We start from the raw sequence: 27725 nt of genomic DNA, 5'->3' as shown, positions 1-27725 counted from the left end.
CAAAGCTGCCTCCAGATCCCATGAGCAGGACATTCTGTCTCTGCCTGGGGGCACTTCTACGGGCAGAGGGATGGTGGAACTGGGTGGTGCCAGGACAGCTCCGTGTAGCCCTGAGCTCCTAGGGACCAGCTTGGGGGGATTCTGGGGAGGGGCAGGGGCTGTGCTCTGCTCATGGCTGCGGAGGCTCAGGGGCTTGCTAGGCTGGTGCAAGGCCAGCAGTGAATGGGGCAGGAGCTCAAGATGCCCTGGAGGCGGCAGCTGGAGCCTGTGGGGCTGTGCTACTGGGAGGAGGACTGTGTGGTGGCAGGATGCCCTGAGTTGGCCGCCCAAGGGGCACAGCGGGCCCAGGTGGAGGTGCCAGGAGCTGGCGGCTGCGTTCCCCTCATGACAAAGCCTGAGCCTTTTTTTCAGCACGTGCCAGCGAGAGAAAGCCTGGCGGAGGGCTGTGATAGGTGCTGCCTTGGTTCCTGCCCCAGTGCTGACATGCAGTCCGTGTTGTGTTTTTTGGTTTGTTTTTTCTTTCTTTTCTCTCATGTTTTCTTTTTCTTTCCCACCATCACCCCCGCCTGCCTGCCCTCCATGCCTCTACTGCATGCTCCAGTCTGTAAGTTGGTTGGATGGGTGGGTGCCTCTCCCCCTCCCCTGCCTTTGCCAGCCAGGAGTTTTGGGGAGACAGAGCCCAGTTGGGATCAGCTCACTCTGGTCTAATCAGCACGTCTGTAACCTGTTGCCTTCCTCCCTGGCTGGTGAAGATGAGCTTGGGCTGTTGTGTCCAGAGGCCCTCTGCTGCTGTCTGCAGAGGGTTTTCATTACTGGCCTGGACTGCGGCTGGGTTCAACAGGTGCTTGGGGCCACTGGCAGCTGTGACGCTGGAGGCTGGGCTGCAGAGGGCTTCCCAGGACAGGCAGATCCTTCCTCATCTCTCCTGGGGCAAACCCTGCTGACTGCAGACCCCGATGCAGCTCATGGTTGCCCAGCTGTGCCTGTGCTCACCCCTGATGCAGCCAGGCTTCAGGCAGCTCTGGTCCCCTGCCACTAGGTCCCTGTCCCAGCCCCTAGCAGCTGGGATGGAGCTGGGACATGGTGCTGATGGAAGGAGCCAGAAGGACAGTGAGATGCCGCCCAAGTGATGCTGTTGTCACCTGTCCGTGGCATGGCTGCCAGCATGAGGTCTATCCAGCCTGTGGCTTCATGCTCTGCCTGGCCACATCTGCCTTGAACTGGCCCTGTCTGTGCAAGCCCATCTTCACCAGCCCTCCTGTTATGGCTGTGCTAATCGCACCAACCTGCCTCTAACCGGGGCACTGGGGCTGGGGGTCGCCTCTCTTCTGGGACCCCAGTCCCTGCCAGGTGCTGCCCAGTGATGGCCTTGGGTCCCCCTCAGGAGGGGCTGCTGGACTTCCCCTGCCCAGGAAGGACTGGGGAAGGCTGTGGCTGGTGAGGGCTCAGCCCTGGCCAGGGTGGGCATTTGTTGTCTCCTTGTTACTCCTTGTTTTCTCCATCTCCTCCCTTACTGTGTCTCCATTTCTCACCTCTAGCAGCCACGCATCAGGGCAGCTGGGTGGGGAGGAGGATGGATCTCAAGAGGGGCTGGGGGTCCTGGGAAGCTCTGGGGGCCAGTTCTTCCCTGTTGTATTCTTCCTTCTTCTGTTCCTCTGGAAATCCAGTGGTGCCTTTGAAGTTACTAACAAGAGCAGCTGAGAGGCCGGGAGAGGTTGGCAGCACCCTGGTGGGCAAGCATCAGAAGTCAGCATTGTCCTGGAGCCAGGTGGCCACTGCCACTCAGAGGGGAGCAGGCACGGGCAGGGGGTGGGAGCTGGGTGGCCCTAGTAGCAGACAGGAGCCGCACCGAGCCCCAGGGAGCTGCCAGTGGGACAGCCTTGGTGGGCTGCAGACTTCTGAGCTTGGCTGCCCAACCTTCCCCTGGGCCTCGCTAGACGCGGTGTGTGCTTCTTTCTGAACTGAATGTCTGTCTCCCTGGTGGCCCCTGCCTGCCCTTGCCTCTCCTCCTTCCTGCCCCTGCCTTCCCTTGCCTCTTCTGCGCTCTTACTGGCTCCAGCTTTCTACACGGCGGCCCCGCTCACCTCGGCTGGGATCCTGCCTGTCATGCAGTCCCTGTGTCCCGATGGCCAGCGCGACGAGTTTGGCTTCCTGCAGTACTCCAACTCCACGTGAGTCATGCCTTGCCATGCTCTTCTTGGTCCCATACGTGCACATGCACACATGTGCACACGCACACTTGAATGCGCACGTGCACAACATACCCATTCTCACACTGGTGACATCTGACTGCATTCTGCACCAGAAGTTGCAGTAGTGCACATCCTCAGAAGTGTTTGGGTGCAGAGTCCCTTGTTCCCAGGGGGTGGGGGACACTTTAGCCCATTAATTTCCCTGCACTTGCAGTGGCACCGCCTGGGGAGGAGGAAGGAGGTTGTCCTAGGGACCCTTGAGAGTGCTGGGGCTGTCCCCTGCATCCCTGGCACATGTGCAGGTTTGGTGTGCAGCTGCGTGGTGCACCTGAGGGGCTCGTCTGCCTGGGCCATGTGTGCCCCACAGCTGATGCTGCAGCAGTGCTCCGCTCCCTGCAGGGTGACGCAGCTCCTGGAGCACCTCAGCGAGGTGGTGGAGCAGAGCAACTTGTTTGACCCAGAGCATCCAGGCCTGGAGGAGGAGCTGGAATCCCTGCGCCGGCGCCTGGAGGCCCTCAGCAGCAGTGAGCCCAGCTCCATGGAGACCCACTTCAGCAGCCAGGCAGGTCGGTTGGAGTGTCCGTGCAGTGGGTGCCCGGCAATGTGGCAGTGCCCATCTGCAGGCCCTTGTGGCAGGGCTGGCTCTGAGGTGTCCCCATGTGGGGCTGGGGCACATCCTGGCCACTCACAGGTTACTCTCACCCGCCGTTTTGCTCCTTGACAGGATCCGGTTTCACACTGGGGTGGGCAGCTAAGGATCGGGGGGAACTGCACCGCTTCCTCACGCAGAACTTGTCCCTCCCCAATGACATGGCCGAGCTCCTCCTGGGCTCCAGCGTTGACCTGCGAGAGGTGGGTGACAGCACGGGATTTGCTGGGCTTGGCACTGCAGCAGTGGGTGGGCACATTCTGGCCCTGACTGAGCCCTGGCTGCTGGACCCATGGGACTCCTGCTGTCCTGCCCTGTCATCCCATTCACCCCATGCCAGGGCGCTGCTGGCAGTGGGGTCCCTCTGCTGTCAGCACGCTCATCAGCTCTGATCCTGTCCCTGCTGCAGTTGTACCACCTGTTGTTTGGGGCCTCTCCTTTGGCACCTGATGACACCCATGAGCAAGACCTGTGGGATTGGTTTGGACGCAGTGAGAAGATGGCACAGCTGGAGGTGAGGAGTGTGTAGGGATGTGGTGGAGCCAAGCTCATCCTCTGCTTGCTGTCCCCTCTGCTCTGCATGCAGGGTTGTCTGAAGTTGTCTGTCTGAGTAGGGACACCATCAGGTGGCCAGAGTGGCAGTAGGGATGCCAGGGTTCTATCCTGGTGTTGCCACTGGTCCCACAAGGTGGGGCTGGTACCTGTGCCTCGATTTCCCATGGCAAAGGGTGATGGCACTGCCAGGAGAGGAGGAGGAAATCATTACCCCTGTGGCCCCAGGTGCTCTTGGCTGTGGGGACAGAACTCTGTGCCCTGCCAAGGTTGGTGCTCCCCCAGGTTTGCATGTTCCAGTTGTTCCCACTGTAGACATGGGTGCTGTGGGAGCATTTACATGTGCTTGGGATGGAGGGGGCACTGGGGAGTCCCCACACCCCCAGCTACACCTGCTGGTCCTCTTGCAGAAGAGCCTCCCCAGTGGCTGGAAGAGCCTGCGGGAAGGGCTGATCCACAGGGCCCTGCGCGACCCCTCTGCAGCCCTGCAGCGGCCAGCACTGCTCCGCCTGCTGTCCCAGGCCCTGGGCCTAGCCAGTGCCACCACAGCCCCCGCTGGCTCCTACAGTCCCCAGGCCTTCGTTGCTGAGATGGAGGTGAGCACCTGGCCGCAATGAGCCATGCTGTGTAGGGTGGGCACAGCTGTGGTCCTCCCACCCCCTGGGACAGCTCAGCCATGTTCCCCTCTCTGCAGCGCGTACTCTTCACGGCACCAGTTCTGGAGCAGCTGACATGCGAGCAGAGCTTGGGGACACTGCACCGCCTCCTACGCGTGGCCCCCAGCCAGCAGCCGCTGCTGCAGGCATACCGCGCGCTGGCATGCAACGGCAGCCGGGCAGCCCGCGAGGAGCGCTTTGCACAGCTGGCTGCGGAGCTGCGGGACCAGTTGGACACCCCCAAGATTGCCAGCAGGGTGAGTGTGGGGCCAGGACCGCTGCAGTGGCCCCAGGCCATGGGGCGGGCAGTGGGGCAAAGCTGTCCCAGACTGCTTTTCTCCAACCACCAGGGGCTGCGTGGGGACCCTTGGCCTACCCAGGTTTCTGAGATGTGCTCCAGTACGTGCCATGGCACCCCCTTAGCCTGCGGAGACAGTCCCCCCCTGCCCAGCTCCATGGCCTACTGGGAATGGCCTCCTAGCTCCAGGGGCACTGTAGCTATGTCCCCCTCCCAGCACCTATTCTGGCACTGTCTGTTGGACGTGGTGTCCCCAACATCCTCCCAGCGTGTCCCTACAGGGCCTACCCAGGGTTCCCTGGGAATGGCAGTGCCATTAGTGAACTGTGCACTCCTTAAGACTGTCTCTGAGGTCCCCCTCCTTATAAATCCGTGTCTGATGGACGTCTCACCTGTCCCCCAGCAAGGACCTGCCAGTATATGGCCATGTTCCTGCTGCCTGATTACTGCAGATGTGGTGTGATGAGTCCTGGACACAGCTGCAATCTTCTAACCAAGAAAGGGGACACAGCATCACTTGGGGTCCCCTTGGCTCCCTTCCCCTGGCAGCAGGCAAGCAGGGCCACTTCAGTGCCCCAGCCACATGTAACCCCTTGTCTGCTTGTCCTCTCAGCTGCAGCTGGATGAAGTGAACAGCACAGCAGCTCAGCATCGGCTCCATACCCTCCTGGAGGACCTTGTGGAGATGGAGAAGGTTCTCCGTGACATGGACATCCTCTCAGCGCTGGCCAGGCTCCTGCCCAGGGGGGCCTGTGCCACCAAGGCTCCACCACCCACGGCCAACAGCACTGGCTCGGCCAGCACCAATGCCACAGTCAGCAACGCCACAATGGAGGAAGAGGGTGCCGAGGGCGGCCCAGTGGGCAGCGACAACCCCCAGGGGCAGTTCTCGGCCTTTGTGCAGCTCTGGGCTGGGCTGCAGCCCATCCTCTGCGGCAACAACCGGTAGGAGGCCTGGGAGGAGAATGGGGCCAGGGAACGGTCGAGGCCAGGTGCTTCTGCCATGGCTTGGAGCGGGGCAGCCCCCTCTGCTCCTGCTGAGAGTGATGGGGCCTCACAGGGTGTAGGACTTAGTGCTGCACCGTGTCTTTGTGCCATGGCTGCGGGAAGTTCCAGGGGAGCCCCAGGCAGGGACCGCCCAAAGTGAGGGGCCTGGGACTGGCACAGGGTTTGCAGCCTGAGCTGTGTTTGCAGGACCATCGAACCTGAGGCGCTGAAGCAGGGCAACATGAGCTCTCTGGGCTTCACCAGCAAGGAGCAGCGAAACCTGGGCCTCCTCGTGCATCTTATGACCAGCAACCCCAAAATCCTGTATGCGCCCGTGGGCACTGAAGTGGACAAGGTCATTCTGAAGGTGAGGTTGCAGAGGCTGGGTGCATGGATCCATCCCCATGTGCCAGCCCTGCCAGATGGGCTCAGTGAGACAGGCGCTGCATGACAATAAGGCTGAGCAGGAGGAGGCTGGCAGCTGGCAGCCAATGCCTGTGGAGTGGGCAGGGACCTTGTGGCTGCTGGATGCGCTGCAGCAGCAGCCTTGGGCAGCAGGCAGCCCTGCCTCCTCCCGCTGCATCACCTCCCTCCCACAGGCCAATGAAACCTTTGCCTTTGTGGGCAACGTCACCCACTACGCCAAGGTGTGGCTGAACATCTCCCCTGAGATCCGGGCCTACCTGGAGGAGGGCAGGCTGCAGAGACGCATCCGCTGGCTGCAGCAGGTAGGGTGGTGGTGGGACTCAGCCTGCCTTGGCTTGCCCTGGGGCCAGAAAGGGGATGTCATGCCCTCAGGTACCCTCCACTTCTGTACGTAAGGCACTCCTGGGTGCCCAGCCTGCCTTGGCGAGGACCAGGCTGGCTCCCTGCACGGATTGGGTGCTGTCCTGCCATCTCCAGGAGGAGCACTGAGAAGTGTTGGTCCCATCTGTGTCCACAATGGGGGCAGCGCTGAATGGCAGGGGGTACTCCAACCTCCCTCTCCCATCTCTTCCTCCCTGTTCTAGTTCACTGCTGACCTCCACAAGCACCCAGAGATCCTGAACACCTCCAACAACGACCTTCTGCACAGCTTTCTCAATGGCAGCTTCTCCCTACCCAACGCCAGCGTCTTGCTCCAGCAGCTGGACACCATTGATAACGCTGCCTGCGGCTGGGTCCGCTTCATGGCCAAGGTGAGAGTGCACCCATCTGTGGGCACTTGGAGCAGCACCTGTCACCCCTCACTGTACTCTACAGAGGCCAAGAGGGCTTAGGTCTGCTCAGACCTCCTTCGGGCTACAGGTTGGGAGAACTGGAGGGGATGGTGGCCGGGAGCTTTAGAGGGGGAGATTTCAGTGGCAGGTGCCCATCGTTTAGGAGCTTGTCACTGATGATGGCACACATAATAGTGTGGTTGTGGGGTCCATGAGCAGACCTATGAGGGGCAGTGGGATCTCACTGGCCTTTCCCTCCCTCCAGGTCAGTGTGGACATCTTCAAGGGCTTCCCAGATGAGGAGAGCATCGTCAACTACACTCTGAACCAGGCCTACCAGGACAATGTCACGGTCTTTGCCAGTATGTCCCTGGGAACCAGCCCCTTCACAGAGGTCCCCGAAACCATGTCCAAAGCTGTGCCCCAGGCCTAGGGCTGGTGGATCTGAGATGTTGGCTGCCTCGGTGTGTGTGTTGGGTGGATGAATGGCTCAAGCATGCCAGCTCTCTCCAATTACCTCTCCCTCTGTGCTGTTCCTTGGTCCTGGCCACTGTCCTGGCTCACCATGGGTGCCTGCAGTCAGAGTGGCCCCACATCCCATGCCAGGGCTGTCCTTGGCCATTGTAGCCCTTGTCTTGCTCTGGGCAGAGACATGCTGAGCCCCAGATCTTGGCCTCCACTGTGTCCCTGCCCATCACTGCAGGCTGGCCGGTGCCAGCAGGCTCTGTGCTTCTCCGCTGCCCACAGGCGTGATCTTCCAGACCAACAGGGATGGCTCGCTGCCCCCACATGTCATGTATAAGATCCGGCAGAACTCCAGCTTCACCGAGAAGACCAATGAGATTCGGCGGGCATACTGGCGGCCTGGTCCCAACACTGGTGGCCGCTTCTATTTCCTCTATGGCTTCGTCTGGATCCAGGGTGAGTCCTAGCTCCCTGACAGGCTGCCCGTGCCTCCCTGCCCAGGGCAGCCCAGGCACAGGAACTTGTGCCAAGTTGTGCCCTGCTGCCAAGTTGCCCCTGCCTGTGCCGCCTGCTCAGCCTGGTCTCCCCTCCTTCTCAGACATGATGGAGCGTGCCCTCATCAACACGTTTGTTGGCCATGATGTGGTGGAGCCTGGCAACTATGTGCAGATGTTCCCATACCCATGTTACACCCGGGATGAGTGAGTAACATTTTCCCATCAGGCAGTCCGAATCGGCCAGGACACTTCAGCTGGGAAACAGAGACAATTCTGGGGGCCTGAGAAAGGCTGGTGACACTGGGAGTGACAGGCAACCAGTTATGCTGTATCTTGGACTCCCAAGCCAAGCAAACTGGGAAAGATTTTTTTCCCCAGTTCATAGTTCAAAAGAGGAACTCATGGCTGCAGGGCGTCTCAGAGGTCAGAATACTTGGGAAGAACAAAGAGAAGTGTGGTAAATGGGTGGCACATGGGTCTGTCAGTGGTTATTGAACACAGTGATCTAAATGAAGCACTGAGAAGTCCCAAACCTTCATGGCAGGAAGGTGCTAGGGGCCCTGTCCAGACCAGGATAGGCAGGGCACTAGGATGAGTCTGCGCAGCACTGCAGGCCTGACTGCTGGGACCTGAGGGCCAGCACACCGGGTGTTCCTCATTAGAGGAGCTCTGAGAGACGTTTTCCCCTCCTGTGTCTCAGTTTCTTCAGGTATCGAATGGAGATGGGAGCAGTGGCTCTTGCAGGCCACTGAGGAGCTGCTGAGGGCTGTAGTAGTCCCTGGGCGGCAGGAGAGCCCCTCCACTGCCTGGTGGCCGGTCCCCAGGGTCTTCCCTGGTTCCATTTCTCTCTTCTCTTCTTATACCCCACCAGCTTTCTCTTCGTCATCGAGCACATGATGCCCCTGTGCATGGTGATCTCCTGGGTGTACTCAGTGGCCATGATGATCCAGCATATTGTGACGGAGAAGGAACATCGCCTGAAAGAGGTGAGGATGCTGGGGGAGATCCCTGGGGACAAGCAGGTAGCTCCCATGCCTGCCTGCCCAGGGCAGCCCCAGCACAGGAACTTGTGCCAAGTTGTGCCCTACTGCCAAGTTGCCCCCTACGTCACCCTGTAGCAGTTCCTAGACAGCAGCAGCCTAGATCCCTGCCTGATAAGGGGAGAGCTCTAGAGCCATTGAGAGTGTGCTCCAGCTGCCAGGCACAGTACCAGGCTGAGCTGGCCAGTGTCTCAGGGAACTACCCTCAGTAGCCAGGGCAGCCTGCAGGAGAGCACTGACCCCAGCTCAGCCTGGAGCCCCGTTGCAGCATGTCCTGCCGTGTTCTGAGGCACTCAGCCTGGTGCTGCTGGGATAGGGATACCCACTGCAGGACCCCTGGCTCCCTCTGCACCCCTGGTGTCCCAGGCATGGATTCACCTCCCAGGGCTCTGCTGCAGCTTGTCACTGGGCAGAGCTGGTTCTCCTGAGCATCTCTGGGGCAAGCCCTAGTCAGTGCTGCAGAGAATGAAGACTGTAGGCAGCCAGGCACGGGGTGCTGTGGTCTGGCTGCTCCCTGCAGCCTCCCTGGCTCCTCAGTGCTGCCCTTAGCTCTCGTAGCCCCAGTGAGTGAAGGGCTGGGGGATGTGTGGGATAGGGGACAGCCTCACTAAGCAGTGCCGGCCTTGCAGGTGATGAAGATGATGGGCTTGAACAATGCGGTGCATTGGGTGGCGTGGTTCATCACTGGCTTTGTCCAGCTCTCCATCTCAGTCACAGCACTCACTGCCATCCTGAAGTATGGCAAGGTCCTGATGCACAGCGACGTCCTCATCATTTGGCTCTTTCTCGCCATCTATGCTGTGGCCACCATCATGTTCTGGTGAGCTGCCAGACTCCCTCCACAGGGGCAGGGGCTGCCATCAGTGCCAGGTCCCTGGCAGAGTGTCCTTGTGCCATGGAGTGAGGGTGGTGGGAGCCCTGTGATAAGGGGTGGTGGAGGGATGCCCCATCCAGGCAATTTGAGGGGTGCCTTATCACCTCAACACCAACAAAATCAGTGTGGGGAATACCCTGGTGGGGCAGGATCCCAGGTTGGGTGCTGGAGGGTTCCTCAATCCTTGACAGGGGCAGCTTGACCCTCTCATTCCCGGTTGGAGGGTGGTGCTGGGTCCCACCAGCTCCTCTGGGTTGCAGGGTCACTTCTGCCTTGCAGTGGGGCTGGCGAGGTGACACTGTCCTCTCTGCAGCTTCCTGGTGTCAGTGCTCTACTCCAAGGCCAAGCTGGCTTCTGCCTGCGGCGGCATCATCTATTTCCTCAGCTACGTGCCGTACATGTATGTGGCCATCCGGGAGGAGGTGGCTCATGACAAGATCACAGCATTTGAGAAGTGCATTGCGGTGAGTTGGCTGCAGCTGCCCCGAGGTGCCTGACCCAGGGTTTGCCTTGGGCATCCTATGTCCCCTGCATAGGTGACAGCTACCACCAAGTTGTGGATACCCCGCTTCTCATACACAGGCCCCCAAGCCCTAGGCAAATCTGTGCCCATGTGAATTGGCTCTCCATGGGACTTTGGAGGTGACTCCAGAAGGTCTGGTGCCTCTCAGGGTGTGAGGCATCTCGATGGGTCTGGGTGGGGCAGAGCCAGATGGGAATTTACCCCAGAGCTGGCATGTGGCTCCTGCTGATGTCCCCTTTCCTCCTCCCTGCAGTCTCTCATGTCCACCACGGCATTTGGGCTGGGCTCCAAGTACTTTGCACTATATGAGGTGGCTGGTGTGGGCATCCAGTGGCACACATTCAGCCAGTCGCCTGTGGAAGGAGATGACTTCAACCTCCTGCTGTCCATGATGATGCTGATCATTGATGCCGTGGTGTATGGGGTGCTCACATGGTACATTGAGGCCGTGCACCCAGGTACGTGTGGGCAGGGGCAGTATTGGAGCACCTCCTCACTAGGGATGCTGTTGTTTCCTGTCTGTGCTCAGCCCTGATGCAACCAGATTCAGCACAATGTGCCTCTGTGGTCCCCTGCATGTGTCCTCCTGGGGACACCTGCATGCATGCCCTCACCCACTGGGGACTCCCCTGTCCCTGACAGCTTGCTGTGAAGTCTTCAGTCATGTTTTGGGTGGTCCTGAGCACAAGCAGGAGTTGGACTTGATGGTCCTTTTGGGTCCCTTCCAACTCAGGATAGTTTGTGTTTCTGTGTGTCTCAGTTTACTGTCCAGCTGGAGCAAAATGTGGCATACACAGTTGGAGCATTACTCCCTCTCATTGCCTGTTTGAGAAGGAGTCCTAGCTGCTCTGGTTTTCTAGTAAAACTAAGCATGAGCCAGGCCCAGTTTTGCTTTGTGTCGCTGCACAGCCCAGCAGCATTTCCCTGAGCACTGGCAGACTATCCCACTGTGCTGTTCCTGAGCCAGGTAGACGTCCCTACTCACCCCTGCGCCTGTACCCAGTTCTGCCCCATCCCTTGGCCAGCTTGCTGCAGGGGTGGCCCTGACTGCACGGGGTTGTGCTTGCAGGCATGTTCGGCCTGCCGCGGCCCTGGTACTTCCCCTTCCAGAAGTCCTACTGGCTGGGCAACGGGCGAGTGGAGACCTGGGAGTGGACATGGCCCTGGTCCCGCACCACGCGCCTCAGCATCATGGAGGAGGATCAGGCCTGTGCCATGGAGAGCAGGAGGCTGGGTGAGCTGGCAGGGGGGGTGGTGGCTGGGCTCCGGGGCTTGGCCCCTGCTGTGGGCATGCAGCCTGTGCTGCCTGCCTGGGGGCTGCTGCCTGCAGCTTGGAGCAGGGAGGGGAAGGGCCAGGAGCCGGCACAGCCACTCCAGGATGGAGCTGGGGAGATTCGCCCCCAGGAACCTTGTGCACTGTGCAGCTCTGACTCCTCACTGCCCCACTTTCATGACAGAGGAGATGCGGGGCATCGAGGAGGAGCCAACCCACCTCCCCTTGGTTGTCTGCATTGACAAGCTCACCAAGGTCTACAAGACCGACAAGAAGCTGGCACTGAACAAGCTGAGCCTCAACCTCTATGAGAACCAGGTGGTGTCCTTCCTGGGGCACAACGGTGCAGGCAAAACAACTACCATGTGAGTTCCAACCATGGGCCGTGTCCTTCTGGTCAGTGATGAGTTGGGAAGGTGCCGTGTGGCCATCCTTGCTGGGCTCCATGGCTGGTGCTGTGCCCAGAGGGAGGTAGTGTGAATATGACACTGGCACAGAAGGGGAAGATACTCTGGGAAGTGGTGTTTGGGATTGGAGACAGAGGAAGGCACACAAGGTCCCTCAGTGCGTTCCTTTCTCCGTCCATTTAGGTCCATCCTGACTGGCTTATTCCCACCAACCTCGGGCTCCGCTACCATCTATGGTCATGATATCCGGACAGAGATGGATGAGATCCGGAAAAACTTAGGCATGTGTCCCCAGCACAACGTGCTCTTCGACAGACTGACGGTGGAAGAACACCTCTGGTTCTACTCGCAGCTCAAGAGCATGGCAGAGGAGGAGATCCGCAAGGAGATGGACAAGTAGGCACCCCCAACTCCTTTTGCTCACATCTGCCTTTTGCGGAAGCTGGTCCCACTCCGCTGGCTGTGCTGTGGGGGGTTGTCTGGGAGGAGGGATCACCCCAAATGCAGCTCCAACAAGTGTTTTTGGAAACTTGGGGTACTGGCCTGCCATAAGTTCCTTTCGTAGCCTGGCTGTAACTTTGCAGTCCTGACTGGCAAGAGCCACAGGTACTAATTGGGGAAGGGAGGTGATGCGCTCCCTGCAGGCACAGGCTGGCCCCAGCAGCCCGCTGCTTCTGTCCCTGTCCCCAGGATGATCGAGGACCTGGAGCTCTCCAACAAACGCCATTCCCTAGTGCAGACCCTCTCAGGGGGCATGAAGAGAAAGCTGTCAGTGGCCATTGCCTTTGTGGGTGGGTCACGGGCTGTGATCCTGGATGAGCCCACGGCTGGAGTTGACCCGTATGCACGCAGAGCCATCTGGGACCTCATCCTCAAGTACAAGCCAGGTGAGTGGGGAAGGGAAGTGCCAGGCATGGGGCAGAAAACTGAGACTAGGCTTAAGAGTGGAGGAAAAACCCCTCACTGTCCTCCTAAGAGGGATCAGATGTGCCTCTCCTGGCTCACCACCCAAGCTGTGGCGTGGCCTCTGCCTGCATCTGTCTCCATGTGGTGGTCATACCCCTCTGCACCTGACCCAGGGTCCCTGTGAGACCCTTGGGTGAACAGCCAGCTCCATGCCCTCCTTCCCCACATCTCCCTGCCAAAACAGTGCCTGGTAGGGCAGGCAGAGGCTACAGCAGCCCTGGCACAACCCATGCCTTTTCCTAATGCTTTGTGCCGCAGGGAGGACCATCCTGCTGTCCACCCATCACATGGATGAGGCTGACCTGCTGGGCGACCGCATTGCCATCATCTCCCATGGCAAGCTCAAGTGCTGCGGCTCCCCACTCTTCCTCAAGAGCACCTATGGCGATGGCTACAAGCTGACGGTGGTAAAGAGGCAGTCGGACACCAGGAACAGTACAGGTCTGTGGGCCCAGCAGGACCTAGGTTTTGGAGCATCAGTAGATGGGACCAGCCCTTTTTGTGCCCAGGAAAGGAGCAAGAGGTCAAAACCCAAATGCTCCCACCCCAAGTCTCCATAGGCCACATGGAGGGCACAGTGGGACAGGGCAGTGATGCAGGAGGTGGCACTGCCCAGCTTTGGTTTCTCCCTCTGGGTCCCCAGTTAGACCCTGCACGGTGCTGGTCCTGGTCCAGACTAGGGGCTGCCTGCTGATGCCCGACATGGGCAGTGGTGCCCTGTGGGGCTCAGGGCCAAATGGCACAGCCAGGCCAGACAGAAAGCCACCAGCATCATGTGATCAGTGCAGAAGGATCCCCCAAGGTACCGGGGGTAGCATGGACAGGGAGGACGGGTCCTGGTAGAAGGCCAGATGAGGAGTGACCGGTGCTGCCCCTCTGCCGCAGAGCCAGGCCAGCCCCACAGTCCCCCAGGCCACTCCTCCGTCAGCCCCTGCTCTGAGCCCCGCGTCTCCCAGTTCATCAAGAAATACGTGGCCTCCTGCCTCCTCATCTCGGACACCAACACTGAGCTCTCCTACATCCTGCCCAGCGAGGCCGTCAAGAAGGGCTGCTTCGAGAGGCTCTTCCAGGTACCTGAGCCACCCACGGCCTCACCACCCACCTTGTGGCAGCACAAGGATGGGGTCACTGTTGAGGGGTGGGATGAGCCCAGTGGGCACAGCACCCCATGAGACATGGGGAACATGTGCACGTGAGCACATGTATGTGGGCCCCTGAGGGGCAGGACACAGCATTGGGTCTGTTCCAGCTCTGTCAAAGAGCATGCCAGCAGCAGCTGGTGTGGGGCAGGGATCCCGCCTGGCATTGGCACTTGCAGGGAGAGTGACAGGGTTCGCCCTGTGTTGCGGCAGTGCTGGAACCTCCTGCCCTCTTCAGGCAGCATTTTCCCTTCGACAGCACTTGGAGCAGAGCCTGGAGGATCTGGACCTCACCAGTTTTGGGCTGATGGACACCACGCTTGAGGAGGTCTTCCTGAAGGTATCTGAGGAGGACCAGTCTCTGGAGAACAGCGATGCGGGTACGGCCCGTGGGGAGCTTGTGGTGCTCCTGGCATGGGGACATGGGGGATGCGCTGAAGGCACTGTGTGCCTTCATGTGGGCTGCCCCAGCTGAGGGCAGTCTGCTGTTTGTGAAGCAGATCTGTGCCCTGCTGGGTGAGGCACAGCAAAGGCTGCCATGGTCGGCAGCAGCTCCCCTTTTTTTTCCAGACATGAAGGAATCTAAGAAGGATGCCCTGCAGCCACCTGTCCCTGAGCTGGGCCCAAAGCCAGAGACCAACAGGGAGCCCCTGGCCGAGGTGGACATGCCTGAGAAGCGCGAGGGGGAGCTCAGCAACCTGGTGACCTGCTCCAAGCTAGCACAGTCGCAGGCATCCCTGCGCTCGGCCTCCTCGGTGGGCTCTGTACGGGGTGACGAAGGTGGGGCTTATTCCGAGTTCTTTGGGGATTACTCTCCGTTGTTTGACAATCATCAGGACCCTGATAACATCAGTCTGCAAGGTTCGTAGTACCGCACAGCGGTGTGCTGCTTGTGCACTGTAATGGAGGTGCTCTGGGACAGGGAGGATGGCTGCTCCGAGGCAGGAGTGGAGCTGGCTCTCCAGAGGACTTGGTGCCTGGTGCACTGGAGATTGAGGCCGTGCTGGCTCAGCTGAGCCCTGTGGGGCTGAGCTCGTGTTCCAACAGACGATGTGTCCAGGGAGCCTGTGCAGAGAGAGAGAAGGGGAGGTGCAGACCCTGCAGCCCAGGGACAGGACCGGGAGGGATGGCTGGAGACTGATGCTTCCTGAGTTTGTACCCCTGAGCTGATGGGTCCTGTGCTGAGGCACAGAGCTGGCAGGCTCACGGGCAGGTGGAAGCATGCCGGTATTAGGCCTTCCCTTTGTCTCTCTCAAATCCTGTGAGCGCTGACCTGCATACTCACTCACTAACACACTGCTTGCACTAGCGGCCGCTGTGGGGGCGGCACTGTGCGGCACAGGGCGTGCTGACCCCATGGCTGAGCTGCGGAGTTTCTCCTCTTGTCCCTCCAGTGTGGAGTCATCCTCCAGACAGCAGCTTTGCCCTCCAGCCCCTGGCGCAGATTCAGGGCCATCCCTGCCTGGATGCTCAAATTGCACAAGCACAGAGTGTGCAGACAGAAGCCCAAAGGCAATTGTTTTATTTACAGATCCTTTTCTGGGTTATCCCACCAGTTCTTGTCATGATTAATTTATTGCTGTGACACTCTCCTTCCCCTACCAGGGCTGCAGATTGCTCTGAGCATTGCTGAATTTGGGTCAGCGGCAGGCAGAGCAGCAGCAGTGTGGCACTGCAGCTGGGCTCCCCAGGTACCAGCACCGTGCTCACTGCCTCACTGAGTCCCTACACCCATGACCTGTTCCCACTCTTCCTGATCAGCGCTAACCACTCTGGGCTGGCTGCAGCCGATGGGAAGATGGAGGGGTTCTGCCAAAAAGTACCACTTTTGTTTTTTAAGAACTATCATCACAGTTTCCCATTTGGGGCTAAGAGAAACCCACCAGCCAGCCATCTTGCTTCATGCTGTGGTCGTGCCATGGCTCAGTGGCCTGTCAGGTTGGCTGCGCCCAGTTCAGTGCCAGGGAAGCTGCCAGCCAGGGCGGGTGTGGGACCCCTGGGCTCACACGCTCCTCTTTGCTGTCCCCTCACTACAGACCAAGAGGCTGATGTGGAGGCAGAGGACCATGACCTGGCTGGGCAGGGGAGCTTCAAGCTGGAGGGCTCATGGCTGAAGCTGCGCCAGTTCCACGGACTGATTGTCAAACGCTTCCACTGTGCCAAGCGCAACACCAAGGCCCTCTTCTCTCAGATCCTCCTGCCTGCCTTCTTTGTCTGCGTGGCCATGACTGTGGCACTCTCCGTGCCCGAAATAGGTACCTGTGAGCCCTCATCCCTGTGGGTTTGGGAGGACATGGGGGTGTTTGTCACATTCACTTTCCAGGGCCGAGGCTCGTGCTCTGGCACCGGGCTGGTGTTCACCCTCCCCTGCCTTGGCAGCAGCTTGGAGGGAGAGCACACGTCTCACCGCAGTGTCCCCATGCCAGCTGGGTCTCACTGACCTGCCCCCTCCTACCTGCCCAGTGTGGCCAGCAGTGATGCTGGGGGAGGTAGAGGGGACAAAGCCAAGGCCTGTGGGTGCTCAGCCAGCAGGCTTGTGAGAGTGGGGCCACAAGGCAGTGGTGCTGAGGCCACAAGCAGATTCCTGTCCTTACCTCCGCAGGTGACCTGCCACCCCTCATCCTCTCCCCATCACAGTACCACAACTACACCCAGCCCAAGGGCAATTTCATTCCTTATGCCAACGAGGAACGGCGTGAGTACCGGTGAGAGCAGCATCCTGCACCTTGACCCTGTCCCCAGGACCTCCATGGGGTGTGGGGGTGGGAACTTCACAGTGGGTCTGGTGCTGGAGCTGGCTTGGGCTCCGAGCAGAGCCAACACGATGTCCTCATGCACAGTGTCCTCCGTCCTCCCCTACGGGGAGGATGCCAGCCCTGATGCTGACAGTGAGCAGCAGCTTGGCTCTTGCCAGGCCTGGGCTGAGTGGGTACCCAGGGCTGTACAGTCATGGTGCCTGTGCCCCTCCAGCCACTGCACATACTGAGGCCTCAGGGACTTGCCCAGAAAAAGATGGCCAAGGTAGGAAGTCCCCCATCTTCTGTTTCTTGTTCCTCCTAATGTGCTCCTTTCCCTGCAGCCTTAGGCTGTCTCCTGATGCTAGCCCCCAGCAGCTGGTGAATACCTTCCACCTCCCCTCTGGTGTGGGAGCCACCTGTGTGCTCAAGACTGCTTTCAACAACACACTGGACCAGCCCATGCAGACCCTGAACCTCAACAGCAACGAGTCCAAGATGCTGGCAGCCAAGTACTTTGATGCTATGTGCATTGACTCCTTCACCCAGGGCCTGCCGCTCTCCAACTTCGTGCCACCACCTCCATCCCCAGCACCTTCTGATTACCCTGTCTCAATGGATGAGGACCTGCTGCGTGCCTGGAACTCCACAACCTTCTCTACCATTAAAGGTATCACCTGCACCTGGTGCATGGGTCTGTCTGGGCGGGGGATTCATCTCCAGGTGGAGCAATGTGTCTTCCTCGCAGGAGCAGCTCCAAGTGCCAGTCAGGTACAGCTCACCCTGGCCATGCCGGAGCGTTGCTTGGCTACACTCCTGGCTCAGGGCTGGTGCTGGCTCCGCAGCCCTGCTCCCTGTCAGCTCCAGCAGTCTTGATGGAGCTCACAGGGCTGGTGACACCACTGAGAGTCTTGTGGCTGAGACTGCTGGGCCCAGTGCTTGGTCCCCAGCCGGTGAAATGGTTGCACTGTTTATTCCAGACACACTTCACACCCTGTCTCTGAACCATTTCTGTACCCTGTCTGCTCCAAAGTTTCTTTCTGTGTCCATCCCCTGGTCCCTCTGTCATTGGGGCACAAAAGGCCACTCTTAAAACTGGGCTCTGGCCAGTGGGAGCCAATGTGAGAGGAGCAGAGGCACCCCTCCCTGCCTGGCTGGACCCCTTGGCTGAGCCTGCAGGGCATCTCTCCATGTGCCTCTCTCGTCTCGGCTGCGCTGTGTTGCCCCACAGCTGCTGCTGCTGGGAGCCTGGCTGCGAGCTGCCTCCTCTACCCTACAGAGACTGTCACCTCTGCCCCCTCTCTGCCCCGCATCATCCACGAGCCCATCAAGTGCACGTGCTCCATGCAGGGGACTGGCTTCTCCTGCCCCAGTGGCGTGGGGGGCCACCCCCCGCAGATGAAGGTAGTGACGGGGGACATCCTGGCAGACATCACTGGGCGCAATGTCTCTGAGTACCTGCTCTACACCTCGGACCGCTTCCGGCTGCACAGGCAAGAGAGAGTCTGGGGGTCTCTCCCTACACCATGGCATGGGAGTGGGGGCCTCGGGGGCACTGACAGAAGCCAGGGGTGCATTCGAGTGTGACCCCGTTCCTGAGCACAGAGGACAGCAGTCACACTTTGGAGGTGTTTGTCCCACAGGTATGGAGCACTCACCTTTGGCAATGTCCAGAAATCCATCCCAGCTTCCTTTGGGGCCAGAGCCCCTGCCATGGTACGCAAGATTGCCGTCCGGAGAACAGCCCAGGTAGGAGCACACTGAGCCCTGAGGCAGCCAGGAGGTGGGTGGGTGGCAGCAGCCTCAGCTTTATGGGGAGGAGGAAGGCAGCAATGCCTGCACAGCAGGGCCTGCTCGTCCACTGCTCTATAGCCATGCTTTCCACTATGGGGTCTGGCAGAACTCTTTCGCTGTGGAGCACTTTGCAGTGCTCCCACCACAGTGGTTCAGACCCTCTGGGTCAGCAGTGGCCTGCTTTCCTCACAGCTGTGAAGAACACAGGAGCACCCTGTGGCCATCCCACCCCACCCCACCCTATCCCATCCTGCATATCTGGCCTTGCCGAGCGCCTGCTGCCTCCCACCACTCTTCTCTGCTCCCCCAGGTCTTCTACAACAACAAGGGCTACCACAGCATGCCCACCTACCTCAACGCTCTCAACAACGCCATCCTGCGAGCCAACTTGCCCAAGAGCAAAGGCAACCCTGCTGCCTATGGTGAGAGCCTTAGGGAGTTTTAAGGACAGAAGTACATCAGGAACAGCTTGAGGGCATGGCCCAACAAGGCCCTGATCTAAAGTGCAGTGATCCCCCTTGGACCAAGTGGGCTAATGCCCAGCTGGGGCAGGGGGCTCACACTCCGTGGTTATATGTGGCTTGAGGTCTGGGCTAGGCACGGTCTGGCTGGGGCAGTGCGTCCTGGGCTTGTGGACTTGTCTGAAGGATGCTGTCTGCCAGCTGGTGAGAAGGAGGGCTCGGCCCCAAAGTGCAGCATTCCTTCTGTGCTGCAGGGAAGGAAGCTCATCCTACTGAGAGCCAGGACCAAGCAGGCTGGGGCTGTGGCAACATTTTCTCTCCCAGGCCAGCTTTCACACTCTGGTGTTTCTTTTTCCTGCAGGCATCACAGTCACCAACCATCCCATGAACAAGACCAGTGCCAGCTTGTCCCTGGATTACCTGTACGTGTGGGGAACTGGTTCAAGGGAGGGTGGCCATCATGTAGAATGGGAAGGAGCTTCCTGCTGTGGTTTGCAGGGGAAAGCTGAGGGTTCTGCTGTGCATGTGCCATGGGGAGGGACTGGGAGGCTGTGACACGGGAGTCCCTGTTCTGTGTACAGTGGCTGTCCCACACAAGGGTGGGCAGCTGAGGATGATGGTGTCTCTGCTCTTCTTCTTGCTCCTGATGCAGCCTGCAAGGCACAGATGTGGTGATTGCCATCTTCATCATCGTAGCCATGTCCTTTGTGCCAGCCAGCTTTGTGGTGTTCCTGGTGGCTGAAAAGGCCACCAAGGCCAAACATCTGCAGTTTGTGAGTGGCTGCGACCCTGTCATCTACTGGCTGGCCAACTACGTGTGGGATATGGTGAGCAGGGCACATGGCATCACTGTTGAGCCCCCTGGGCTGAGCAGGCAGGCAGTCACCAAAGTTTCTGTCCTCTCCAGCTGAACTACCTGGTGCCGGCCACGTGCTGTATCATTATTCTGTTCGTGTTTGACCTCCCAGCGTACACCTCTCCCACCAACTTCCCTGCTGTCCTCTCACTCTTCCTGCTGTACGGGTATGTTGCTGAGATGGGGTGAGCAAGGCAGGGGGTGAGTCGTGGTGCATTGGTGCGTCCATCTGCACTGTAGCTGCGCCAGGATCCAGCACTGGGGCTGCCTGTGTGGCTGTTCTGCAGTTTCTGTAGTTCATGGGCTGGGAGCCCTGGGCAGGGCAACCCCAGGGAGGATGGGGCTGGGAGATGGGCTCTGGGAGATTCCAGAGCTCACTGGTTGTTGCTGTGGTGCCTCTCCTGCCCTGCTCACTTGCAGTCCTGCTGCTTGCCTCCCTAGCTGGTCCATCACCCCCATCATGTACCCTGCCTCCTTCTGGTTTGAGGTGCCCAGCTCTGCCTATGTCTTCCTCATCGTCATCAACCTCTTCATTGGCATCACAGCCACCGTTGCCACGTTCCTGCTGCAGCTCTTTGAGCATGACAAGGTACGAGCTTCACAGCTCTGGCTGGGGCCACCAGGAAGGGAGGAGATGCCTGCCTCAACTTGGTGGGAGAGGAAATTCCCCTGGCACAGTGCAAAGAGCCAGGACACTGTGACAAAGCCTGTGGCTCCCACACAGCAGCTTGTGGTGGTGCCTGCTTGCTGGCAGGGTGGTCCCAGGCAGGATGGGACCTCAGGAGGTCTCTACTGCAAACTGCTCACGGCGGGGTCAGCTGTGGTGCAGCTTGGTGGCCATCATGATCCTACCACATGCTCGCAGTCCCCACAGATGTTTCTGATGGCTGTATTCTCTCTGTCCATCTCCACAGGATTTGAAGCTGGTGAACAGCTACCTGAAGAGCTGCTTCCTTGTATTCCCTAACTATAACCTTGGCCATGGCTTGATGGAGATGGCCTACAATGAATACATCAATGAATACTATGCCAAGATCGGTATGGCCTCTTCCTCCCACTCTCCCTTGCTCCACGGTGGGCCAGGGGAGACCACTGTGCTGCACATCCCCTCCGACCACCCTGCGGGGCTCTCCCGGGGCCTAGAGCATCCTGGAGCAAAGAGCTGGGGGATGTGAATGAGAAGGGCCCAGGAACAGACACAGTTGAGAGCCCATTGAGAGGCATGTTGTGGTGCCAGCAATGCTGAGCATGATTCCTCAGGCCATCCCAGATATCAGCCCTGCAGAGAGCAGAGGTTTTGAGCCCTGGCAGAGTAGTGCATTTCTGCTGCTGTCACACTGCCCAAGGTGTGGGCACTGTGCAGTGATCTGAGAGATGGGAATGCAGGGGCTGCTTTGTTCCAGATGTAATCTCTTGTTTGCACAGCTGTATTGCCCTACCCAAATGACCCTTTTGCTAATTGCAGACTGAAGTTGACCTCAGAAAGTTTTGGTGCTGCTGGCATCAGGGGAGGCATTTAGGTGCAGAATCTGATATATCCATCCAGTACCATTCTCAGTTGGATTGATCCACCCCACTGAGGCCGAAGAGTTGCAAGATGATTTCAATAACAAGCGTGTTGTGAATGGAAAGCCTTGTTGTAACCAGCTGTGGTGCCAGCAATGTCAGCCAGCCTGGGGTGCTGCAGGAGTGTGGCAGGGGAGGGGATGCATAACAGGGCAGCGTCACATATCAGCCCAGCTTAAGTCTTACAGCGAGCATGGCAGTGAGATAGCAGCTGCTGCTACCTGGTTGTTTTGCTTCTGACCCTCTGGGCAGGGGCATCACTCACATTACCTCTTGTCTGTTGTGGTGGCAGCCCTGTCCCCTGGTGCTGTCACACAGGGGCTGTGGGTTCGGCTGTGCAGGAGGGCATGTGTCCTCCCGAGAAGGTGCTCCCAGCTGCTCTGTGCTCTTCATCCCACTCAGGGCAGTTTGATAAAATGAAATCACCCTTCGAATGGGACATCGTGACGCGAGGGCTCGTTGCCATGACAATCGAAGGCTTCGTCGGCTTCTTCATCACCATCATGTGCCAATACAACTTCTTCCGGAAGCCCCAGTGAGTGTGGCAGGGCTGTGCAGAGCCACGCTCCTGCTGGCTGCAGCCTCCCTAGCCCTTTGCAACCAGGCAAAGCTTTGCTGCATGACCCTCAGCTCGCCGCTGCCCCTGCCACCTGTCCCCAGCCTCTGCCCCCCAGGGGGTTCAGGAAGGTGGCTTGCCCCCCACCCCACCCCTCGATCCCTTCCACAGGCGGCTCCCAGTCTCCACCAAGCCCATTGAAGATGACATCGATGTGGCCAACGAGCGGCACCGCGTCCTGCGTGGTGATGCTGACAACGACATGCTGAAGATCGAGAACCTCACCAAGGTACAGCCACCCTAGGGGTATGGCACAGAGGTGCTGTGAGGCATTCAAGGGATGCGGGCTGGGCTAAGGTGCCAGGCTGAGCACCCTGCCCTGCCCTGCCCTGCCCTGCTAGGTGTACAAGTCCCGCAAGATCGGGCGCATCCTGGCTGTGGACCGGCTGTGCGTGGGCGTGCGGCCTGGGGAGTGCTTCGGGCTGCTGGGCGTCAACGGTGCGGGGAAGACGACCACCTTTAAGATGCTGACAGGGGATGAAAGCACAACAGGAGGAGAGGCCTTTGTTAACGGGCACAGGTGCGGGGGCGTGGGCTGGCGGGGGCCACCCTCTTGTGGATTGGATGAGGACTGCTTTGGAGCTTCCCATGAAAAAGCAGCACAAGCCTGCCCCTGGGGCTCGGTGGTGCAGCCCCACATCCTGCTGGACCCCTCTTGTCTGTGTGCTGTCTGTGACCCTGGCATTCCTTCTCCCTTTGGCCCCTCTGTCCTTCTCACAGCATCCTGAAGGAGCTCCTGCAGGTCCAGCAGAGCTTGGGCTACTGCCCCCAGTTTGACGCGCTCTTTGATGAGCTGACAGCCCAGGAGCACCTGGAGCTCTACACGCGCCTGCGCGGCATCCCCTGGAAGGATGAGGAGCGGGTAGGGTTTTGGTCGGGCATTTGCCAGTGCCTGAGGGCGGGTGCTGTGCCACAGGCTGCTCTGCGAGCAGCATCTCAGCCATTACTGGTGGGCACCAAAGTGGGTGCAGCCCCCCTCATGACTCTGCCTGCTGCTGTCCCAGGGTAGTGCTGCCCCAGCAGAGCTCCTGCTGCGTGTCCAGGGCTGGGCACAGGTGTTAGGAGGCCCCAGTGCCACTCAGAGCTGTTTGATGGGCTGCCATGGGGCTATTTGCCCATTGCTCTCTGCCAGCTCTTTCACATCCTTTGCCCAGGGGTGCTTGGGGCCCCGGGAGGGTGACCACAGCCCTCTGTACCTTCCAGGTGGTGAAGTGGGCGCTGAAGAAGCTTGAACTGACCAAGTACGCTGACAAGCCTGCCAGCACCTATAGCGGAGGCAACAAGAGGAAGCTGTCCACGGCCATTGCTCTGATTGGATACCCAGCCTTCATCTTTCTGGTGCGCCACGGGCCTCCCGGCACCCTGTGCCACAGGGTCCTCATCCCACCCCCATAAGGCCCATGCTCCCACTCAGTTCTATACACCTGAGTGTGGACACAGGCTAGTGTGCAGCTGTCCTGGATGAAACAGTGCCCTGGGAAGGGGCTGCCTGCCCCATGGGCTTTGCCACGAGCATTCCAAGCTGGGGGGCAGGGAGGCAGAGCTGTGCCCATGCGATGGGAAAGGAGTTGTGGGGTTTTACCCAGGAATTGGCTTGTCTGAGGGTGCCATGTGTCCCACAGGATGAGCCTACAACGGGGATGGACCCCAAGGCACGGCGTTTCCTCTGGAACCTCATCCTGGATGTCATCAAGACAGGTCGCTCCGTGGTGCTCACATCCCACAGGTCCGAGGGGCTTTAGGCTACACCTGCAGTTGCTTCAGGCAACTCATGCCCTGTGGGCAAATGGTGAGGGGAGAGGGGCTCTTCGGACTCTGGGGAGTGGCATACAGCAAAGGGCACAGGAGTGGAGGGAGTGTGGGGCACCCTACTGCTGCCTCCCATCACTTGTGGTGGTGGTGATGGTCCCGGTGCATGGGGTGAAGGCCTGGGAAGCTCAGCTCCCCGTGTGCTGCAACCTGCAGCTCCTCGCTGGCTGCCCATGCCGCACGTCTCCAGGCTCAGGCCTGCCCTCTCTCCCCAGCATGGAGGAATGCGAGGCGCTCTGTACCCGCCTGGCCATCATGGTGAATGGGCGGCTGAAATGTCTCGGCAGCATCCAGCACCTGAAGAACAGGTAAGAGCCTGGAGCATCCAGCAACCTGCCTGGAGCTGTCAGTTGCCATGTGGCAGGGTGACAGCATGGCATCCACCCCAAGCTTACAGCTCTTTGTGCAGGTGCTTTGGAGGGTGGGCAGGGGGACGGAGGCAGTCCCAGTGGGTGCAGTCACCACATCCCCAGTAAGCAGGTGTCTGTGGGGTTGGTCTTTCCCCACAGAGGTGCAGGTGGGGTGGTAGGGCCTCACAGAGACCCCATCCCTTTGCAGGTTTGGTGATGGCTACATGATCACAGTGCGCACAAAGTCCAGCCTCAACGTGAAGGAGGTGGTGAGGTTCTTCAACCGCAACTTCCCTGAGGCCATCCTCAAGGTAAGGTCCCAGCAGTGGCAGTGCTCTCTCCTGCCAGCCTATGCCATGGTGGAAGCAGACTTGATCCCCCAGGGGACTTCATCCTCCCTTCAGCTAGGAGGATGTGGGGAGTGAGTGCTCCAATATGACCTCAATGTCCTTTGCAGGAGCGGCACCACACTAAAGCCCAGTACCAGCTCAAGTCGGACCAGATCTCACTGGCACAGATCTTCAGCAAGATGGAGCAGGTGGTGGATGTGCTAGGCATTGAGGACTACTCCGTCAGCCAGACCACGCTGGACAACGTGAGGCTGGGGATGGCACGAGCAGTTGGGTGCTCACGCCAAGGGAGGGTAGCAGTGCCTATGTGCCTGCCCGAAGCCTTCAGGGCAGGAGCAAGTGCTGGGCTGGGAACGTGGGGGCACGTGGAGGCTGTCACAGTGGCAGAGATGCCAGGCGAGGGGCAGCCTGGGGCAGGGCTCTCACCCCTTTTTCCTGCCAGGTGTTCGTGAATTTTGCCAAGAAGCAAAGCGACAACCTGGAGCAGCAAGAGACGAGCCCCAGCTGTACCCTGCAGTCCCCCTGGGAGCGCGTGCTGAGCCTGCTGCGCCCACGGGCTGCACCCACGGAGCTGCGGGCCCTGGTAGTGGAGGAGCAAGAGGACCTGGAAACAGATGACGAAGGCCTCATCAGCTTCGAGGAGGAGAGGGTGAGAGACAGCCCCCTGATCTCAGTGTCCCCGCTCTCAGCTCTTTCCTTGTCATGGGGCCCCGGCGTCACGCCTGGGCCCTCATCCTGGGGAAGCGAGGCCTGTGGGGTGGGTGCCAGATTCGAAGGTGCTTATCAGGGGAGGAAGGCTCTGGGGACTCCCCCCAGCTCCTGGGCAGAGCAGGCCCCCCGAGCTTTGCCATCTATGTGCCCCCAGGCTCAGCTCTCGTTTAACACGGACACGCTGTGCTGAGGTGCAGAGGAGGAGCCACGTCCCTGAGCTGTGACACCATCGAACGCTTTTTGCCTTTCCCCTCCCTTTGTCCCCGTCAAGCGGACGCAGCTGGAATGGGGATGCGGGCGGCTTCCTCTTCCTGCCCTGCTGCTGGGGAGGACATGGCGGGTGCAGCACCAGCCCCGATGGACCCTGCAAGACACCAGCCCCAGCCAGTCTTGTCCCCTTCAGCTCCAGGGCTATGTCCCCATGCCACACGTGGGGCTACCATCCTTGCCAGCTTGCTGGGCTGGCAAGTGCCACAAACAGACTGTGAAGAGAAGGACATGATGCCGGTGCCACCAGTGAGTGGTGCCTTCGGACAGCCACGTTGTACCCACTCCAGGGACCTCCAGCCATGGGAATATCCCTGCTCCGTCCCAGCCCAGGCCTGGCCCTGGATGTGGTCAGAGAAAGGACTGCTGCTTTCTCCTTGTTTCCATCACTTGCTGGGCTTGGCACTGGCCACGGCATTGCAGGGGCTCAGTGGCCCAGCACGGCAGGGGCCAGAGTTCCAGTGCTTCACCCTCATTTGATTGCTGCTGCTGGTGCTGCTGCCAGGACCTTGCTGTGCCCTCACCACCCTGGGCCCCCAGCTCACTGCCTTGCCCCAGGCTGCTCCTGCCTGGAGCTGATGCTGGGCCCACTCTGCCCTGCCTTCCCCAGCTTGCTCGGGGCACTCGGTGCCATCTCTGGGGCAGGGCATCAGTACCCACGCCAAGAGGCACGTGGTGGGGCAGAGGGGTATTTCACAGGGTATTTCACATGCTGGCACCAGCTGTTTCTCCCCTCTGCCCCCAACCACATCCTCCAGCCCCCCACCCTGCCCCCCTGCCTGCTGCTAGCCCCTGCTGCCTCCACCAAGCAGCAAGCAGAAGGCAGTGCTGCAGCTGTGCCACCACTCTGCTGTCACCCATCCTGTTCTCCCTGGCTGTGGCCCAGTGTAGGAGTGTTGGTTCACTGGGGGTACTGAGAGGGGGTTGCTACACCCAGGATGGCTTCTGAGCCTGGAAACAACCTCTAGGGATGAGGGCAGCAGCCCACCTGGCCACTGGTCAGCCTGGCAGTGGTGCCCGAGCTGTTGGGCAGGGAAGGACGGCAGCTGGCAGCAGTGCTGTGCCCATTCATGTGCTGCATCACCTGGGGCTGGAGCAGGCACCTTCAGGGCGGCAGCACCCCTCCTTTCTGCAGAGGGTCCTGCCACCTCGTCACCCACGGGAGGCTGTGCCCAGCACCCCCAGCCTGCAGCTTTTCAGCAGCCCACAGCCATGCCCAAAGCAAGGGTGACTGCTGAGCCTGTACCGCTAACCTGGCTACCCCCCCGGACCCTGGGGCTCCCACCCCCCCGAGGTGGCCATGCCCTGCTGCCCACACTGTGCTTGCCTGTGCCTGCCTTCTGCCCGGCATGCAGTGGGGAGACATTGCCACTCCGGGCTCACTGCGGTGGGCGCAGTGCCGCGGGGGTATGGGATGGGATTGCTGCTGCCTCTGCTCAAGGACGGGGATGCAGGGTGCGAGCAGTTGCTGTCTTGCCCTCTGCTGTGCCCACGGCCCACTGGGGCTTGCCAGGCCTGTATGCCACCTACTAGAGATTGTGATACAATATACAATATTTTCAATAGGGGAAAAACTGGGGGGGAGATAAGCTCTATTTTCAGATTTTTCAGACCATATATTTTTTACGGCATACTGGAAACTGGCCGGTCCCTGGGTGGTGCAGTGGGCAAGGGCAGGCGCTGGGGGAGCAGCGAAGTGTAGGTTCACCCTTTGCCACCGGGGAAAGGAGGGACTGTGTTGCCTGCAGGCCTCCAGGTGTGACCTGGGATGGAGGACAGCTCAGCCCCCTCCAGCCACCGGTGGGCACGGTGCCCTATCCTGCTGCAGGGCTGTGTCCTCATCCCACGGCTGCCCTGCCGCTGTGCCTCTGGGGCTCCTCGTGCAAGAAGACACCCCCCTCCTCCCCCAGCACTCCCACCGGGTGCCATCCTGCTGTCTCTGGGTGCTCAGCAAAGCCGTTGTGCCCCTCGCAGAGGGCCCAGCAGAGCCTGGGGGCCGCGTGCCCTCCCTGCTCCAGGTGCGGGAGAGCCGTGCAGACAGGTGCCCCACGGCAGCGGGGCTGGAGCGGCACGTTGCCCAGGGCGGGGTGCCCGCTGCCTTAACACTGTTTGCTTTCTTGAGTTTGGCCCCGCTTCCCAGCTCGCCTACCCCCGCACCGCCGCAGGAGCAGCTCCTGTGCCATGCACAGCCCCAAGCGTTGGGGCACCCCGGTGGGTGGGGATGCTCCGGAGGAGCCTGTACATTGCTAGCAAAAGAAAAAAAAAGAAGGAAAAAAAAGGAAAAAAAAAAAGATGAAATGTGAAAATAATGATTGTTTTAAATAAAAAATAACTGGAGCCAGCGAGGCTGGGTAGTGAGTGGTGGGCAGAGGGCAGGAATGCCAGGGCTGCGGGAGAGGGGTGGAAGTGGCCGGGAGGGGGGTGCGGAGCGGCTCACAGTGCCCTGGGCGGGGAGGGGGGTGCAGGGCCACGGCGCTGGCGCATCGCCCGGGG

At 59.9% G+C, this 27725-nt stretch overlaps 1 protein-coding gene across 1 annotated transcript in view; it reads left to right on the top strand.

The window, feature by feature from the left end:
- ABCA2 (ATP binding cassette subfamily A member 2) overlaps positions 1–27547 on the top strand; it is a 33461-nt gene extending 5914 nt beyond the window's left edge. The window contains exons 3-50 of the mRNA XM_021414370.1: positions 602–604; positions 2060–2171; positions 2592–2758; positions 2917–3044; positions 3251–3355; positions 3804–3989; positions 4088–4306; positions 4961–5292; positions 5542–5701; positions 5934–6062; positions 6345–6512; positions 6799–6895; positions 7281–7454; positions 7597–7699; positions 8367–8481; positions 9165–9355; positions 9723–9873; positions 10186–10390; positions 11002–11166; positions 11390–11570; positions 11796–12008; positions 12303–12499; positions 12837–13019; positions 13464–13648; positions 13977–14097; positions 14288–14578; positions 15754–15972; positions 16320–16422; positions 16797–17122; positions 17732–17945; positions 18096–18201; positions 18557–18668; positions 19069–19129; positions 19360–19534; positions 19615–19730; positions 20005–20152; positions 20478–20601; positions 21532–21664; positions 21857–21974; positions 22087–22265; positions 22466–22607; positions 22949–23083; positions 23368–23471; positions 23770–23862; positions 24113–24215; positions 24362–24499; positions 24697–24903; positions 25120–27547. Coding sequence (XP_021270045.1) covers positions 602–604; positions 2060–2171; positions 2592–2758; positions 2917–3044; positions 3251–3355; positions 3804–3989; positions 4088–4306; positions 4961–5292; positions 5542–5701; positions 5934–6062; positions 6345–6512; positions 6799–6895; positions 7281–7454; positions 7597–7699; positions 8367–8481; positions 9165–9355; positions 9723–9873; positions 10186–10390; positions 11002–11166; positions 11390–11570; positions 11796–12008; positions 12303–12499; positions 12837–13019; positions 13464–13648; positions 13977–14097; positions 14288–14578; positions 15754–15972; positions 16320–16422; positions 16797–17122; positions 17732–17945; positions 18096–18201; positions 18557–18668; positions 19069–19129; positions 19360–19534; positions 19615–19730; positions 20005–20152; positions 20478–20601; positions 21532–21664; positions 21857–21974; positions 22087–22265; positions 22466–22607; positions 22949–23083; positions 23368–23471; positions 23770–23862; positions 24113–24215; positions 24362–24499; positions 24697–24903; positions 25120–25155 — 7373 coding nt within the window. The 3' untranslated portion in view covers positions 25156–27547. The remainder of the gene's footprint in view (positions 1–601; positions 605–2059; positions 2172–2591; positions 2759–2916; positions 3045–3250; positions 3356–3803; positions 3990–4087; positions 4307–4960; positions 5293–5541; positions 5702–5933; positions 6063–6344; positions 6513–6798; positions 6896–7280; positions 7455–7596; positions 7700–8366; positions 8482–9164; positions 9356–9722; positions 9874–10185; positions 10391–11001; positions 11167–11389; positions 11571–11795; positions 12009–12302; positions 12500–12836; positions 13020–13463; positions 13649–13976; positions 14098–14287; positions 14579–15753; positions 15973–16319; positions 16423–16796; positions 17123–17731; positions 17946–18095; positions 18202–18556; positions 18669–19068; positions 19130–19359; positions 19535–19614; positions 19731–20004; positions 20153–20477; positions 20602–21531; positions 21665–21856; positions 21975–22086; positions 22266–22465; positions 22608–22948; positions 23084–23367; positions 23472–23769; positions 23863–24112; positions 24216–24361; positions 24500–24696; positions 24904–25119) is intronic.

Source organism: Numida meleagris, chromosome 16 (assembly GCF_002078875.1).
Source record: "Numida meleagris isolate 19003 breed g44 Domestic line chromosome 16, NumMel1.0, whole genome shotgun sequence".
Classification (NCBI taxonomy): Eukaryota; Metazoa; Chordata; class Aves; order Galliformes; family Numididae; genus Numida; species Numida meleagris.
This window is presented reverse-complemented; position numbering and strand designations above follow the sequence as displayed.